Source organism: Crassostrea angulata, chromosome 1 (genome assembly GCF_025612915.1).
Source record: "Crassostrea angulata isolate pt1a10 chromosome 1, ASM2561291v2, whole genome shotgun sequence".
Classification (NCBI taxonomy): Eukaryota; Metazoa; Mollusca; class Bivalvia; order Ostreida; family Ostreidae; genus Magallana; species Magallana angulata.
In genome coordinates, this window is record NC_069111.1 from 19,293,857 (window position 1) to 19,310,674 (window position 16,818).

Sequence of the window (16,818 nt, forward strand, 5' to 3'; positions counted from 1 at the left end):
TTGTAGAACTTAGAATGATATGTGTTATACACAAAAACTGGTGCTGGCTACCATCAGCCTTTGAACAATGGTGTTCGCACCATGCTCTGTGCAATCCCACAAAGTGAAAACTTGATAAATATTGACCATTCAAGATAACATGTAAAGAAAATCCAGAACAAATTGTCAACATCTTATTTTGTCTTCATGAGTAAGAGCTGCCAGTCTAGAATAAGGACTGGCATATACTCTACACAAGTAATTGACTCCAGGGAAGTCAGAGGTATATGAACATGTAAATGGAAGTATTTCTATGGTTACATGTACTTTTACATACTGGGTGCTAGAGCAGCAAACATCTGAATCATTTTTTTTTTTTTTTTTGGGGGGGGGGGGGGGGGTATGTTTGGGTCCAATTGTTTTCTGTAATGCTTCAGAGGTTAACACTTGAACCTGTACTTTCTTAAAAAGAATAAAAGAGAGCTGTATATAAGACACAAAATGATGTTTATTTGAAATAATCTATATCACAGATTTATGAACAGAAGCTACAACAAGTAGTTTGGTGTGTATCGTTTTAAGCCAGAGAGTATATAGAATATTCTGCCGTGTACTAAAAGACTATATCTAAATGATGTTCAGGAAAATTTGTTTAAATTCAAAAGTTATTTGAGATCACAGAATAAATTTAACAAAAAAATTTCACTTGCTTCATGGTACATTTACATGTATGTATCCGACTGTAAATCATTTCTTTATATATTGCTCTAACTTGTGTCAACAAGAGGAAACACATATATTAATCTCTTAAAACAAGGCAGATACATATGAAGCAGTAACCAAACCAAGTTCAATAAAAGATTCAAGACTTATCATATTTACCAATGGTTTATCTTAATGTATTTTTGCCTAATAGTAAATGTATTTTGTTACATGTATTAAATTAAAACTTATTTTTGGTAAAAAATTTACGAAATTAGCATATTTTACAACATCAACATGAACAAATTACTATACAGAGGACAATTAATATTTAAAGATGTGTCATGAAAATGTACAAATGCAGTTGGAAATGAAAATACAAATCATGCAATGAAGTTCAAAATAGAAGTTAGCAAATGACAAAATAAAGTAATACACATTTCAAGCAATGTTTTAAATTAAACCCATTTACGAAGCTATTGCAATAAAATTACATGTTCTGGACAACATGGTTAATATTGATGGTAACAAATATTTTAATTTTCTCTGTTTATATACAGAAGTATTCATAATTTTTATAAATTTATATCCGATTTTTGGATTTAGAATAATAGCATATACATGTATCTTAGTCCTTACTAGTATTTACTTTAATCCCAAAACCATCAGAAAGCATCAAAGATAATAGTTGGTGAAAAAATTAAGGTCCATTGATTTTAGCCAATTTCTGATACAAATAATATATGGTGCCTGGATACTGCAATCAAATCAAAAATAGTGATCAAATAAACACAACAAAGAAATGGAGAACAAGTTTTTTAAACAGTTAATTTCTACATTTTACACTTTGGCATTGACCAATGTGCTCGTTTGGTCTCCTAATCAAGAGTAGGAGCTTTGTTCTCCCCTAACAGAGGGTATTGTCAGTTTAACTGAACTCTCTGTTCCTCAAAACCATGGGGGCCACCAGGGTCCACACGTACAGGGCCACACACACCCAGGAGGACACGATCTTGACCCACACAGAAGGCATGTTGGCATTCAGAGACTTGAAGTCAGAGCTTGGACTGCAAAAGATGAATTAATTTATGTATTAATTAAATCTATAGCTGTCCATAAAAAATCAGAACAAGAAATCTAAGGAAATAATGCATATTTAGCAATACATGTCTACAGAGTTCAAGTGTTTTATCTTCTGATGTGAGGCAAAATCCTGATGATATAAAAAATGAGGAATGCCTAGGATTATCTTAATTTATGTTTTTAAGAATTGTTTAGAGTTATTTCCCTTGACACTCTTATTTAGAGTTATTTCCCTCGACACTCTAAACACATTCATATAAAGAATATATAGGACTATGTCTCTGCACCAGATTAAAGGAAGTGTGGAGGGAGGGGGATACATGGTTCTTACCTGTACCAGTTGGTGAGGGTCATCATCACGTAGAGGGAGGCCAAGGCCAGCATGAAGTGGAAGAAGGAGTAGCTGTAGGCCACTGCGTCTTCCTCATTGTCCCACACATGCTGCTTACCCTTCTCTTCATCTCCAGAATCAGAGGCACCTGAAATCAAAAGCAGCCACTAAAGTCAGGATCTACCAGGCAGTATGTCTCCAAGAGACGTAGCTTTGCAGACATTTTTAGTTAAGTTAAAATATCTAAATATATGAATTCCATATTACCTGTATTTCAATATGATTGAAATATTTCTTTCTTTCATAATGCCAAAAGTTCCTATTATTATTTCTGGACAGAAATTTATATATACTAGTATAGATATGTAATTATATAATAGTCATAAAAGAAAGTAGACATCAACATTATAAATATTTTTTGCTGATTTGTCTTCTTAAAGTATGCCTCATAGAGTTTTTAAATTATTAAAACTATCATTTTAACTGTATAAGTCTTGCAGAAAAAAAATCTTAATATTTTTCGTATCCCCTGTATTGAGCAGACTCACATCCCAGACAGCATAATCTTACATGTGCCAAACATTAACTTGCTAAAATTAATTCAGACAAATACCAATATGTGTATTTTACAACAGATTACATGTAAACTAGACTGAATTAAAGAAAAATAATCGATAAACAATCAAAGAATTGTCAGGTATAAAGAAAATGTAGATATCATAATATCACAGCTATCATTATTGAAGCCATTTTGTCTCCTGAAGACATCATTATAGTAATTCCATCTTTAATTAATTTTAAGTTAAACTTTGCAATTCTAATTTACTAGCTATGAAATGAAAAAGGACAAGATAAGGTTTCGAAGAAACAGAAAAATTAAAGCAAACATAAATGATTATTTACTTCTGATTGTAATATGGGTGCAGTGCATATACATGTGATTATTTTGATTGCATGTACTGGTGCATGCATAAAGCACCATGGAAACATTCAAATTTGTGAGGGGGGGGGGCAATTTTTTTTATGTCTAATTTAACCACAGGGACTAAGTCCGTTTTAACATTAATTATTTATGGTTACATTGAAATTAATGTTAAAACGGGCTTGGCCCCTGTGGTCTAAACTTTGATGGTTATGGCAGTGTAATTATATGTAATACTTGTATGTTCATATATTCCAATGTAAGATAATAGTACTATGCTATATGATATCTATTATTCATGATATAAATATCAAACAGAAGGCTGACTTTGGTAGCTGTCAACATAGTAGCTAGTCTAAATAATACTAAAAGTTTCTACATTTTGCAAAGTTTTCACTCTTTTCACTTATATCAAATTCTGTATTAATTTTACAAACATCTTTCTTACTTGACAATTTCATAAGGAAATCCAAGAGAGATTTGAACTAATTTCCAAAGCCACAATTTCAAAAACACATAAAATACTAATTATACTATGGTTTCATTTCTAATTTCTTTTTTGGAATTTATATGAAATTCACACTTGGGAAGATATGTGAATTTGCTGACAATGATATTTTTGTTGGATATATATGTATCTCTCATTTGAACATCAAATCCATTGAAGAGGTACGTGTTGAACAAATATTGTTGAAACCACAATACAGTACATTAATAATTATCTCAAATACATGCATTTGTGTTTATCATTACATGAATTGGAAATTTGATTTTCAGTTACTGGTTTAAAACATGCATTTAGTGAAGTTAGTAAATTGTTACTGGGTCATGGGTAATTTGCTATGGCTAATGTTGTCCTTAAGTTTTTAAACATTGGAGAATATAAGGAACCTCAATACACAAATAGATCGTTGTTTTTGGACGTAGATTATGTATTACCGTTAATTTCAAATAACAATATGATATCCAAGTTATTTTTACATCATTGAAAAAAAATATTATCAAATAAAGAAAATACCAGGTAATTACTGTATACAGGGTTATTTTCACCCTTCTACACTTGCAAACGGTTTCGTTCCATTTTGAATTCACCCAGATGCAATTGTGTTATAAGAGATATTATTTGCAAGAACAAAATTTGGCAATAGCCCAGTCTTAAATTTTCCTGCTAACAACGAGGGTGAAAGGGGCCAAAAATAAAACGCAGGTGAATATTTCCCTGTATACAATATCAATCTTTTGATTTCTATCTTGAAGAATATGATGAAAGAAACCAAGTTTACATGCATAAAACATGTCAATTATCTAGGTAATGATAGAATTTAAGATATTTTGTCTTTTAATGATTTTGTTCTCATTTTCAATTTTGCAATGCATTATAATTCACAAAACAATGAATCTGATCACTTTTCATCTATAATTAGACTCTGCCCAAAATACCCTGAAAATGAAACCCTGTGTGCATTGTATGGAGGTTTCTTAAATGAAAATCCTGACCAACACTTTCTGCATACAATAAGTAAAAGATAGTTAACTGTTTATCCTTAAAAGAGGAGTATCAAATTATTTAAGGAACAGTAATCACACTTGTTTACTCACCACCGTACTTGTCAGCTGTCGCAATTAATTATCAACAAAAACAGTTAAGTTTATGGCATTACAAACTCCATATTGCATTGCAAGAGCAACAAGGACAATCTATTATATCTTATCTATTTATACCAGCTTGCGAACCAAGTGAAATAACAAATACATATACAAATCTGTATTAAAAATTAAGTGAAGTATCAAATGAAGTAACATTCACCCTTTCTATCTATTCTTAATACTTAAAACAAATCAAATTTAGTTATATCGAAGATACACACTTATTGATGGATGAAACAGGGGCAACAAAGACTTATTTGAATCTCGTGAGAATGAGGAAAACCTAACATGGCTGCAAATGAACCTAAGGAACTCTGGTTCGAAAACTACATTTATTTAGATTATAAGAATTAATAATACGTGCCTTTTCAACAATATGTTAAAAATACATGTTTGTGTACATGTACATTTTAGAAATTTTAAATGTGTATTACACTTCATATTCTGAAACAAGTGAAACAGTTTTACATTCGGGTACCAGTACAAATGATACATGTATTAGCTCTGAGTGAGTGGATGTGTGAAAAAAACAATTCAGTACAAATACACTATGAAAACAAATGCAAATGGACTGATGCAAGCTATCTTCTTAAATCAAGCAATGAGAATAGTGAAATATGCAAGGAAATTTAATTTACAACAGGAAAGTTATGGCACGTTCATGGCTTTTTATAAATAAATAGCATGCGAAATAGCACTTTTGAAATCTTTGAACTGAATTTCTTTCTTAAATCCAAACAGTTTAAAAAATAAAGTTCCTAATAATTTTAGAAACAAAACTCTAAAATCCTAACATTCACATCAATTTAGCATTCATATTCATACCATCAACAAGTGGAGCATCACCTAAAATTTAGACAAGATCTCGCTAAAGATACATGATAAAATTGATCCAGACCCTTATAATGATGTATCGAACAAACATAAAAAATATCTTGTCTATTTCACAACATTTTGGAGGGGAAAATTAAACAATTAAAAGTACAGTGTATTTCTTCAAATTCAAACTTACCTGAATCAGACTGAAGGACAGTTCTCTCTGACAAGGTTAACTTTCCGACTTGACTGTTGCTTGAGGTGCGGATACTGTGAAAAGTATAAACAGTATAAACAAGTGCATAAACTGGAATATGCATGTACAAGAATAGACACAGAGTATTTTTCATATGCAAGGACAGACCATTAGAGGTACATGTATATATCACAATTCATTTGTGGAGAAGCAAGAAAATATCCATTCCAGTCAAATATTTCATAAATGACTTGAACATGAATTAGCTAACATTGCTTGAAACTTGTCTAGCTATTTTCAGGATTGGGAAAACTTTCACTTTCACTTTTCCTCTCTGAACAGAAACTATACAGTATTTGTAAATGAATCTGATATAATATTTTGATAGGTTCTCTTATGATAAAGAGTTCTATTTTGAATGAACAAACACTGGGATAAAAGGTAGTTATTAGGCATAAAATTAACATAGCTGAATATGAAAATATTCATTTGGACTAAACCCATCACACACCTGGAGTACAGGACAGCCAAGATCCACATCAGCAGAGCAAGAAGACTCTGCCAGTCAAAGTTGTCAGCTTTCACGTAGTCAGTGGGGGTGAGGTTTCCAGTTACGTTATTTTTTATAAAGATGGTCTCAATGCTGGGATTGCAATTCCTATCTGCAATGGTATCATCAAAATAGTCATTTTTTTTTCAGAAAGCATCTTGTAATAAGTTTATTGTCCATGTGTCCATATTCATGTAAAAATTATCAAATAGAAACATCTACCAAACAACAGACTCACTCTTGTCTAAGAAAAAGACTCTGATGAAATTGTTGAGTTACAGCATTAATTACCTGGGTTGTTGGACATGGCAGACCAGGTAAGATACATGATGTAAGCAGAGATAATAGAGGACTGCAGGAGACCAGAGCGGGGGTTCACTGAAAAAACAAACAAATTTATATCAACCGGTACAGGAAACCATTTTATAATCAATCTCAATCATATTAAAATAAAACTTGGATTCTCTAAAATAAAACATTTATCATAGCTACAATAACAGATCATTATTTGGGAGCATCCAGGATCTAGTCCTTGGGAAAAAAAAAACAAGCTTATTTTATCCCAGTCTTCCTTCACAGCTATAGATCATCTTTTTGTAAAAGTGAAATTTCTGTTAGATGTGAATTTGACAAAGTATTTTGGCCAGGACTCAGATCTTATTCAGTTTGTTTCATATGTGAGATTCCAACACAATGGTTTTATCATCAACAAGAGGCCCATGGGCCACATCGCTCACCTGAGGAACAATAGGTATGATAAAGTCAGCTTAATGGAGTCATAATACAAACAATCTGGATAATGTACAATAATACATGTAGATCCTGTATAAATAAAATCCATTTTTCCCCCTTGGAACTCGGATAGCCCTGATTGCTGCCAATATTTACAAGAGCAGCCTTTAATCACCGCTCCTGCACATATATAGGGACTCAACATTACGCAGGCAGGGATGACCGCACACCTATACAACTCAACAGGTACCAACGTTAACGCAAGTAGGAATAAACAACTTAACAGGTACCAACGTTAACATCAAAGGCCTGAAGGGCCATAATGGCTTACGGGTTTGATATGACTATATTTACATGGATCGAGTATGATTCCCTCTATTTCTAACGGAAACTTTAGTTTATTTATAGCTCTATAGAACGTAACTAGCTACATGTAATTCATAGATCTATAAAAACTAACAGGACCAATATCAACATGCCCCATTTGTTGATTGGTCGAACCTTAGTGACCGAAACAGACAGGATTGAAATCTAGACGCCTCTTTTATCAATTGATTGAAACCACCATTGCTTTTAGGAAAATCATAGACTGCATAAAATAATAATGATGATGTCAGACTCAAACTCCAATATGAGACAGTTTGTTTCTTTCTTTTATCCAACGACTGAAGTATATTAATTGTAAATTCATTCAACTACTGTGGTTTCATTAATTTTCGTGGGTATCAAATTTCGTGGATTTTCTGAAAACCACAGTTTCAAGGATACGTAATTTCGTGTCCAATGATCCTGTCAATACAAAATGTTAGTTGAAATTGAACTTCAATGAACATTAAGTTTCGTGGATCAACTTAACAAGGAAATCCACGAAAATTGGTATTCAGCGAATATTGATGAAACCACAGTATATAGGACACACTTAAAACCAACATGCTCTCAAATATCAGTATACCTTGTATTCCTACGCACTATGAACTTGCGCGAGAGTTGGTGCACGGTGCGACGTAACAGCGCCACAGCCAGCGCGAACTCACTGCGCGTAAAAATAATATAACCAAATGATGAAATGTACTGCATATTATGTACTATAATTAATGAATTCTCATGAAATCTACACCAATAAGTATTATTCCATTTTATTTGTATTTCAAAAATGTATATTTATTAATATTTTTCTGTTTTTTTCTACTTTTTTAAGAGGCTGACCTTCACAAGCTTTTATAAGAAATATAGATTCACAAGGCAGTTCTAACACCTTCTGTTTTATTTTTTTCCCTTTGTACATAGATAAACTCTTTGGAGGGGGGGGGGGGGGGCAAGAAACAGGCAGAACTATGCAATTACAGCAAACTTGTTTTGACACCAAATTTAATTAAAATTAAATACTGCACTATAACTTTGCAGTCAGTCTCTCTTCACATGACATGTGTACACAGTCATTTTCAGAGGCATACTATACGATGTCTATATGTTATAGTAATGTGACATCGCTTCCGTATATGACTTGCAATCAAGCTTAATTGCATATTGTTTTCTTATTTGAATACATTTGGTCTCAAGTTTCCAATATCAACAGTTCAATCATAGCACAACCAAGGTAAGTCAATCGAGGGAACATTGTGCTATTTTTAGATCTTGGAAAATCCCCAAAATTCGATAATGGCGGAGGTGTCGAAGAAGGCACATTAATATAATTGCCCCTCTATTTATGCATTTATTACCGATTTATAATCCCAGTTTCAATAGATCTCAATCATAAGTTCAGTTCTTTAACCGTTAAACACTTTCCCCCTTGCTGAGATCAATGTCGATCGAAGTTAGCGACGCTGTCTGCGGGTGCAAACGTTTTTATGAAGATTGAACGAAATAACGACAACTTTACATTTACTTAACATTGTTAGGATCTGAAATAATTGGAAAAAAATTTTTTGCTTATAATACATGTAAGTATGCATAGCGGAAAGCATGGCGGCACTGTGTGATGCATGGCGGGGGCCTATACCTCTATGCAAAAACGGCCTAGGGAAAACACTGCAGCTAATATTCATTCGCGTTAGATTTCGAGTTTGTTTAAATAAAGTCAATTCATATTAGTTACAATAACATAAGTGATAATAACATATGGAAAATATAATCTTGCTTAAAGATATTTATTATGACGACAAACAGTTAACTTTGCAACATTCGAATAGAACTATTTTTTGTTGCGCATGTTCAGATAACTGAACTCTTTGCCGTAGAGATTATCCAGCAACTAGATGGCTGTAAGCCATAACAAGTAGGGATAACCGCACACTTGCGCCAACAGCTCAACCTAACGCAAGCAGGGAGTGCCGCACACTTGCGCCAGAAAGGCCAGAACACCAGCAGGGATGACCATACACTAGTGCTCCGCCCCAACCACCACAAGCAGGTATGACAGCACACTTGTATTAATGCGATACAGGGCAGGAATGACCGCACACTCTGTATCATAGGTTAGAAACCACGAAAATTAGATAGTGTAGGGGTGTCCACCCACTCAATCTATCCATATCTGTTCAAGTTTAACCCCAAACAGTTGATAATAATGTCATAGACACTGTCCCTATATATGTGCCGACCTAAAATAATTCATAGTATCTAAAAATTGGAAATCAAAAATAAACAAACTAATCCGGCCTTACCCAAAACTACTTATGCAGAACAACTTATATACATTGAATATTCATTATTGTATAAAAATAATCATCACAATAATTGGTTAACAGTGGATGCATTAATTAAAATAATCAAGAATCAATAAATCAAGGGCAAAAACTCAATACAGTAATACAAAAAGAGTCTAATGAAAAAATAGCTGCCTGTTTCAATTTTATAGTCATATCACGTGTTGAGTATTGCAGTTCTCAAAAAGATCCTTTACAATTGTTTATATATGGGATATTTAGCTGCATCAAACTCTGAACCTTCTTGTGAGGCCAAAGAATTGTCCTGGAGCCAAAGTCTTAACAATTATAAAGAATCATCTTGCTGATTAGTTTCTGAGAAGAAGATTTTTAAAGATTTACTCTATATACTTCTATGAAAAATTTTAACACCCCCCCCCCCTTGTGGCCTCACCCTACCCCAAAGGATCATGATTTTCACAACTTTGAATCTACACTACCTGAGGATGCTTCCACACAAGTTTCAGCTTTCCTGGCTGATTAGTTTCTGAGAAGAAGATTTTTAAAGATTTACTCTATATTTTCCTATGTAAAACTTCGACCCCCCATTGTGGCCCCACCCTACCCCTGGGGGTCATGAATTTCACAACTTTGAATCTACACTACCTGAGGATGCTTCCACACAAGTTTCAGCTTTCCTGGCTGTTTAGTTTCTGAGGAGAAGATTTTTAAAGATTTACTCTATATATTCCTATGTAAAACTTCGACCCCCCATTGTGGCCCCACCCTAGCCCCGGGGGTCATGAATTTCACAACTTTGAGTCTACACTACCTGAGGATGCTTCAACACAAGTTTCAGCTTTCCTGGCTGTTTAGTTTCTGAGAAGAAGATTTTTAAAGATTTACTCTATATTTTCCTATGTAAAACTTCGACCCCCCCATTGTGGCCCCACCCTACCCCCGGGGGTCATGAATTTCACAACTTTGAGTCTACACTTCCTGAGGATGCTTCCACACAAGTTTCAGCTTTCCTGGCTGTTTAGTTTTTGAGAAGAAGATTTTTAAAGATTTACTCTATATATTCCTATGTAAAACTTCGACCCCATTGTGGCCCCATCCTACCCCCGGGGGTCACGAATTTCACAACTTTGAATCTACATTACCTGAGGATGCTTCCACACAAGTTTCAGCTTTCCTGGCTGTTTAGTTTCTGAGAAGAAGATTTTTAAAGATTTACTCTATATATTCCTATGTAAAACTTCGACCCCCCATTGTGGCCCCACCCTACCCCCGGGGGTCATGAATTTCACAACTTTGAATCTACACAACCTGAGGATGCTTCCACACAAGTTTCAGCTTTCCTGGCTTTCTGGTTCTTGAGAAGAAGATTTTTGAAAATATCTCGAAATTTTTCATTAATTTCTAATTATCTCCCCTTGAAAACGGGTGTGGCCCTTAATTTTCACAACTTTGAATCCCCTTTGCCTAAGGATGATTTGTGCCAAGTTTGGATGAAATTGGCCTAGTAGTTCTTGAGAAGATGTTGAAAATGTGAAAAGTTTACGGACAGACGGACAGACAGACGGACGGACAGACGGACGACAGACAAAATGTTATCAGAATAGCTCACTTGAGCTTTCAGCTCAGGTGAGCTAAAAAGCTTATTTCCCATGGAATGCATAAATAAATAATGTAAATTCATATCAATGTACCATCTGTATCTTCTAGGTAAATTAGATATTCTTACAATCTTGAATCTTTGGCAGAATGGCAATGACTGACACAGCAACAGACAGGATCAGGTTGAAGCTGACAAAGAATTTATGTAGCCCACAGTCTTCACCCTGTAACAGAAAGTCAACAGCATTGAAATGATGAAAGGACTTTAATGTTTAAAAAAAACCTAAACAATTTCACTTAAAAATACTAAAATTCAGTAATTAATGTACATACATTTGCATAGTAGATGTAGAACATGATAACTGCCGCAATGGAAATGGCATAGAACAGGAAAGTGAAGAATAGCAATCCTAAAAGCAAAACAAGGTTAGTTAATATGTTTTACGGTGCGACCGTTGGGGCGAGCGCAGCATGTGATCAAATAATGAGTTATGATAAATCAATAAAAATAAAAGTATTAGAAATTAGAATTTCCCTGATTTTGAGAATTTCTTTTTCATTTTGCTTGTAAATATTTTTTGAATGATGCTGCCGCGCCCCTTTTAAAAAACGTTGCTGGAAATTACTGTAATTATATAGTGAATAAAATAAATGTGAGCATTCATCCAAATGAGAGAAAGTTACAACTGTTTCCTATTTAAAAAAAAAAATGTCCCCATTCGTTAGCTTTGCACAGGCACATAACATCAGGGGGGCCAGGCCCCCCCCCCCCACTTTTTCTCGCAGCAATTAATTTTTTAAAATATACATATAAAAAATTGAATTATCATGGAGTTGGCCCCCCACTTTTTTTGGAGGATGTAAAAATTTAATGAAAATAAGGAAATAAGGATTGAAGTTATATACTACTCAAGCCCCCCCCCCCCCCCTCCCCCCCCCACACACACACACAGATTAGGATTTTGAAGATTTTGGGAAAGTCTTATTTCCTTTTTTTTTTTTTTTTTTTTTTTTTGCTTGTCCAGATTTATTGGATGAGTCTGGCCCCCCCCCCCCACTCCCCACTTTCAAAAACGATGCTACGTGCCTGTTGCAAGATTTTGAGAAGATTTTGGTATTTATATTTCAGCAGATTTACAATAACTACTTAGAGTAATTTCCCCTTATTGTGACGTCAGAGTTCAGGTCGGTCAAGTGTCTTTCAAAGTCAAAGTACTGAATGTAGTGTTAGACGGTGGCGCCGTTTGAAAGTGGCATATTACATGTATGGAAATTATTGATGTCGAAAATCCACAGCCAGCAACTCATACATGTACTAGCACAACTGGTCGTGAGTTACTCACATGGATAATTATGTGGAAATCGTAGTTGTGTTCACAATCCACACTTTACAAATGTTCAGTCTCTTTATCGTCATCTTTTGGGGAAAACCCATAGATTTATCACAGAAGCCTTTATAGTATAGAAGTTTGTAGTATAGAAGTTTGTATCTATATGTTTGTATCTATATCAGTTGCTATCAAAACTCCGTTTGAATGACTCATTAAATATGTGGGTTGCCACCACATATTGAATGAATAAATCAAATCCAAAGTGATTTCATCACTGTACGCCCAAATATTTGATTGTATAAAGAAGGGGAATTTTGGTTTTTTCCCTTTTGACCTTTGGGTTGACCCCGCAAAGGGGAACAACTTGTGGATTGGACTATAGTGCTTTAAAGATATTGTAGATTTCTCAAAGTAACGAGAACAAATAAAGCTTTGGTATGATGCATGTAAAATACTTATCAGGCTTTTACTGACTATTTGGGCATACATGTAGTATGTTTATTGTCCCTCTCGACAGCATTTTTTCTCAATTTCTTCACGGGGAAAAAGTTGCATCATCACGCTTGTGGACCATCACACTTGCTTTTGTCCTCATAGTCAGTTATACATTTAGGTGTACAGAAAACGGAATGGTTTGCAAGAACCTGTTTGATAAAACTGGTATTGCTTTTGGAATGCATGTCATCATGAAACAGAAGAGTCAGTCAATATTTTATCTTCGACTGTAGTGGATTATTTCCATTTGCTCACAAAGAAAGTGAATAAAGATTTGAGAAAAAATTATCATACAATATTCAGTCGCGGCACTTTCATTAATCAACGTTTTAAAGTTCATTTGTCTTATTGTATTTAGCTATAGATTTATTCAAATCATTCGAATGAACTTGGGAAAGTCACATGTATATTTTATCGGTTCTCAGTATACTTTAACACGCATAATTTACTTGCTACATTAAACTTTTCTTGTAAACTTACAAGAAATAATATTATTTCTTGTAAGTTTACTAGCAAACATAGCATGGATGTATACGCTACGGCCGATGTAGCATTTCGTTGAGTGATGACACTTTCTAACCGGTGTGTATTTCGATTGCGAGTCACAACGAACTGACGCATTTATATAGGCTCGCCTATTTGTAAATGGAAACAAATATCGAAGAAAGCTCATAATAGAATTGTACATAATGTACTCGCGAGTTAAAAATTATTTGAGAACAAAAGGGGCGATATTTACGTACATGTGTAAATAATGTTATCTGTTTGCGAAAAAATCCCCCAAATCCAAAGAAAAGGTTCTCTAGTAGCAGAGACGGGCGCATATGGATTAAAGTCACAGATTGTACTTCGCTCATCAAATTGCGTTATTTCAGTTTAGTGTGAAATTCGTCAGAAACTGTTAAGTGAACAAAATTATTATATCTTACATTACTGTTCACAATGTACCATAAACGTACATGTATATGGAAAATTGTATGAGTTGAACCGATTGTTTTTTCTCACAAAAAAAGCTAGCGTTTGCTGCAAATTAGAGATACTAGTACACGAGCTGACACGCCGTGAAATCCATATGACGTTTTACAGCATGTCTTTAATCCCTTATTTGCTTACAAAAATCTGAACTGAAAATCTTTGAAACATCATAAAATGTTGTTTGTTTATACATGTATACATTTACATGTACATTTTTTATTTATGTTTTATTGCGTGTAACACTGCATACCTAACAAAGTTATCGTTCCTTATCCGTTAGGGTCCCTGTGAGAAATACTCTTCCAATCAGGGCCGTAGCAATAGACCGTGGCTATTTATAGCCACCGTCTAAAAAACTAAGTGAAATATACTGTTTTGTTTACTTAAAAAGCATGATATTCTTGAAATTACACAATTTATCTGTTTCTCAAAAGTTTTACTTTGATTCTCGCGAGAAGGAATCAAGTCTAGTGAGATCGTCCGACATTGATAAATTGCATTGTGGGTCGAAATTTACTGACCCCGAAAAATTCTGTGGGATGAATGTGCAAGAAATCCATTGTGACGTCACTCGAAGGAACAACAACTCTGTTAGTCTTATGTAATGGAATTATTTTATTTACAATGCATGATGTACATAGTCTTTTATCTTGTTCTCGTGAGAGTGTGAAATGGGAAACCATAGTAACAGGGAAGTACTGGGACAATTAAAACAAGGCATTACTGGTCCGATTTACTGACGCCAAAAAAATCTGTTGAATGAATGTGCAACTAGTCCGAATTTTCTATTCACACACGCCTTGTTGGTAGAGCTCGCTTCGCGCCGGCGCTGTGCACCGGCGAGCTGCGCTCGCTATAAATTTCTGTTTGCTCATAAAATGAAAAATAATTACAATGCAAGAAATTCATAATTTTACATGGGAGATAAGAAGAATCTAGCTTACCAAAGTAATAGCATTTTGATTCGGTTTCCTCGTACTTCTCCACCCAGTTCTCGGCCCACCCGTGAGCGAAATCAATCAGAAGGACCAGTTGTATGATGATGAAGAGGAATGCTCCAGCCAGACCAACATACATCCAAGCTGTCAATCAAATAAAAAATATGCATTCTTTTTTATAAAAGGCATTCATCTTTTGTAAACATATATATGTAGACAGGATTCTCATTAATATTTAATTATAGGTAGTAAATATGCACTAGATTATCCCCTGAATATTGCCCAATGTATAGACAGCAATCACAGAATATACATGCATTTATATGTGTTTGCTGTTCAACTCTTTGCTTTAAAAAACCTCATGCTACCTGACCATTAACATTAGTTACATATATCTAATCTTATTCTGCATCATAGGCTGTAATGCATCATAGGCTGTAATGCATCATAGGCTGTAATGCATCATAGGCTGAAAAATGTGGAAATAAAACTATATTGGTACACACCTATCCCAAATTCTCCTCTTGGAATAAAAAATGCTCCAACACATATGGCAATCAACACTAAAGCCTTGATGGCCCAAAATCTGAAACATATGAAGACAATGTCATTCACTTTGATGTCAGCATATATATGATAACTCTTATTTCATATAATCATGGCTTGTTTGGTTCTTTGGACACAAAATGACAATGAATTACATGTATAATATTGCCCATTTGGCTGACTTTAGTATTCATGGTTCGTTTTGTAATAATCTTACCCATTCTGAATCCCAGACCGAGGGTCTTTGGAGGACTTCACATTGATCATGATTATACAGAACAATACAAAGAACCCTGTCATGGCGAAGCAGATTCTGTAAACCGAGAGGTAACCAACCACTTCGGAGCAATCCAGGGCCTTGTCTTGAATGTTTACATTGATGGTGTCTATCCTTAGATCTTTACATAATGCTGGAATCTGTAAAGTTTATTTTTATTATTTTATCAAATATAAATATATGTAGGCCTACAATTCTAAATTACTCTGTTAATGTGAAATTTTGTGAGATTCAAGACTCATCTATGTAAATATAACATTCAGAGTTACAAGTTTGTATTTTATACCTTTTCTAATTCCGTCTGCAGTCCAGAAGCTAGGAAGATGCTAGCTACGATTGTTCCTACGATCAACAAGAGCGAGTAAGCAATGCGTGTTGCTGTAGAGTTCTTGCAGGATGGACAGGCAGCGCAGCAGAGACTGCAGGCTGCACTACCACAACAGCAGGCTAACTGTAATAAAGTGAACAGCAGTCTATATAGTAAGTACAGGTATCAAAATTAAGTATACTTTTAAATAAAATCCTTAAAAGATGTTTTTATAGTGGAATAAATGGATTATTAATGACTTATTAAGTCTTTTTACTCCTATTAACTATCTATTTATTTAGTTCCATAACCCCCCCCCCCCCTTTTTTTCTCTCTTGTGCCAATGTGAACATCAAAATTAATCTCATAAAGCACTTGATAATATACTTCTTCACCATGTTTACTATTAATCATTTATCCCTTTATCGCAAAGATAACTATTTTTCATTTCCAGTGCCTATGTCGAAATGGTGCAATCATTCCGCTATCATTTTATAGTGTTTACGCCACATCAAATATAATAACCTAATACATTAAATACAAACCGAGCCAATAATACAGCCCATCACGTCTTCTTGCTCCGCTCAAAAATAAATCAAATATCTGAAAAATAAAGAACTAATTCACTGTCATATGACAGATTTTCGATTAGTCAGAAAATGGTTCCTGCTTTGTTTACGAAATGGCGCAGGTTAAATATAGCAGATGCGTAGACTTACCCAA

General features: G+C 34.4%; 1 protein-coding gene across 3 annotated transcripts; it reads right to left on the reverse strand.

Annotated features, from left to right (window-relative positions):
- Positions 1 to 915: 915 nt before the first annotated feature.
- On the reverse strand, positions 916 to 16,794 carry LOC128188100 (serine incorporator 3-like). 3 transcript variants are annotated; one of them, XM_052858930.1, is made up of 13 exons: positions 16,641 to 16,794; positions 16,075 to 16,239; positions 15,729 to 15,928; positions 15,472 to 15,551; positions 14,972 to 15,109; positions 11,560 to 11,636; positions 11,354 to 11,450; positions 6,518 to 6,604; positions 6,188 to 6,338; positions 5,677 to 5,750; positions 4,617 to 4,631; positions 2,096 to 2,243; positions 916 to 1,748 (listed from the first exon to the last, which is right to left on the reverse strand). In XM_052858930.1, the coding sequence occupies exons 1-13, from the start codon at positions 16,659 to 16,661 to the stop codon at positions 1,610 to 1,612; spliced, it is 1,392 nt and encodes a 463-aa protein (XP_052714890.1). In that variant the 5' UTR covers positions 16,662 to 16,794; the 3' UTR covers positions 916 to 1,609. The 3 variants fall into 3 exon arrangements, with proteins under 3 accessions (XP_052714890.1, XP_052714880.1, XP_052714898.1); XM_052858920.1 differs by lacking the exon at positions 4,617 to 4,631 and adding an exon at positions 5,490 to 5,510; XM_052858938.1 differs by lacking the exon at positions 4,617 to 4,631.
- Positions 16,795 to 16,818: the final 24 nt, after the last annotated feature.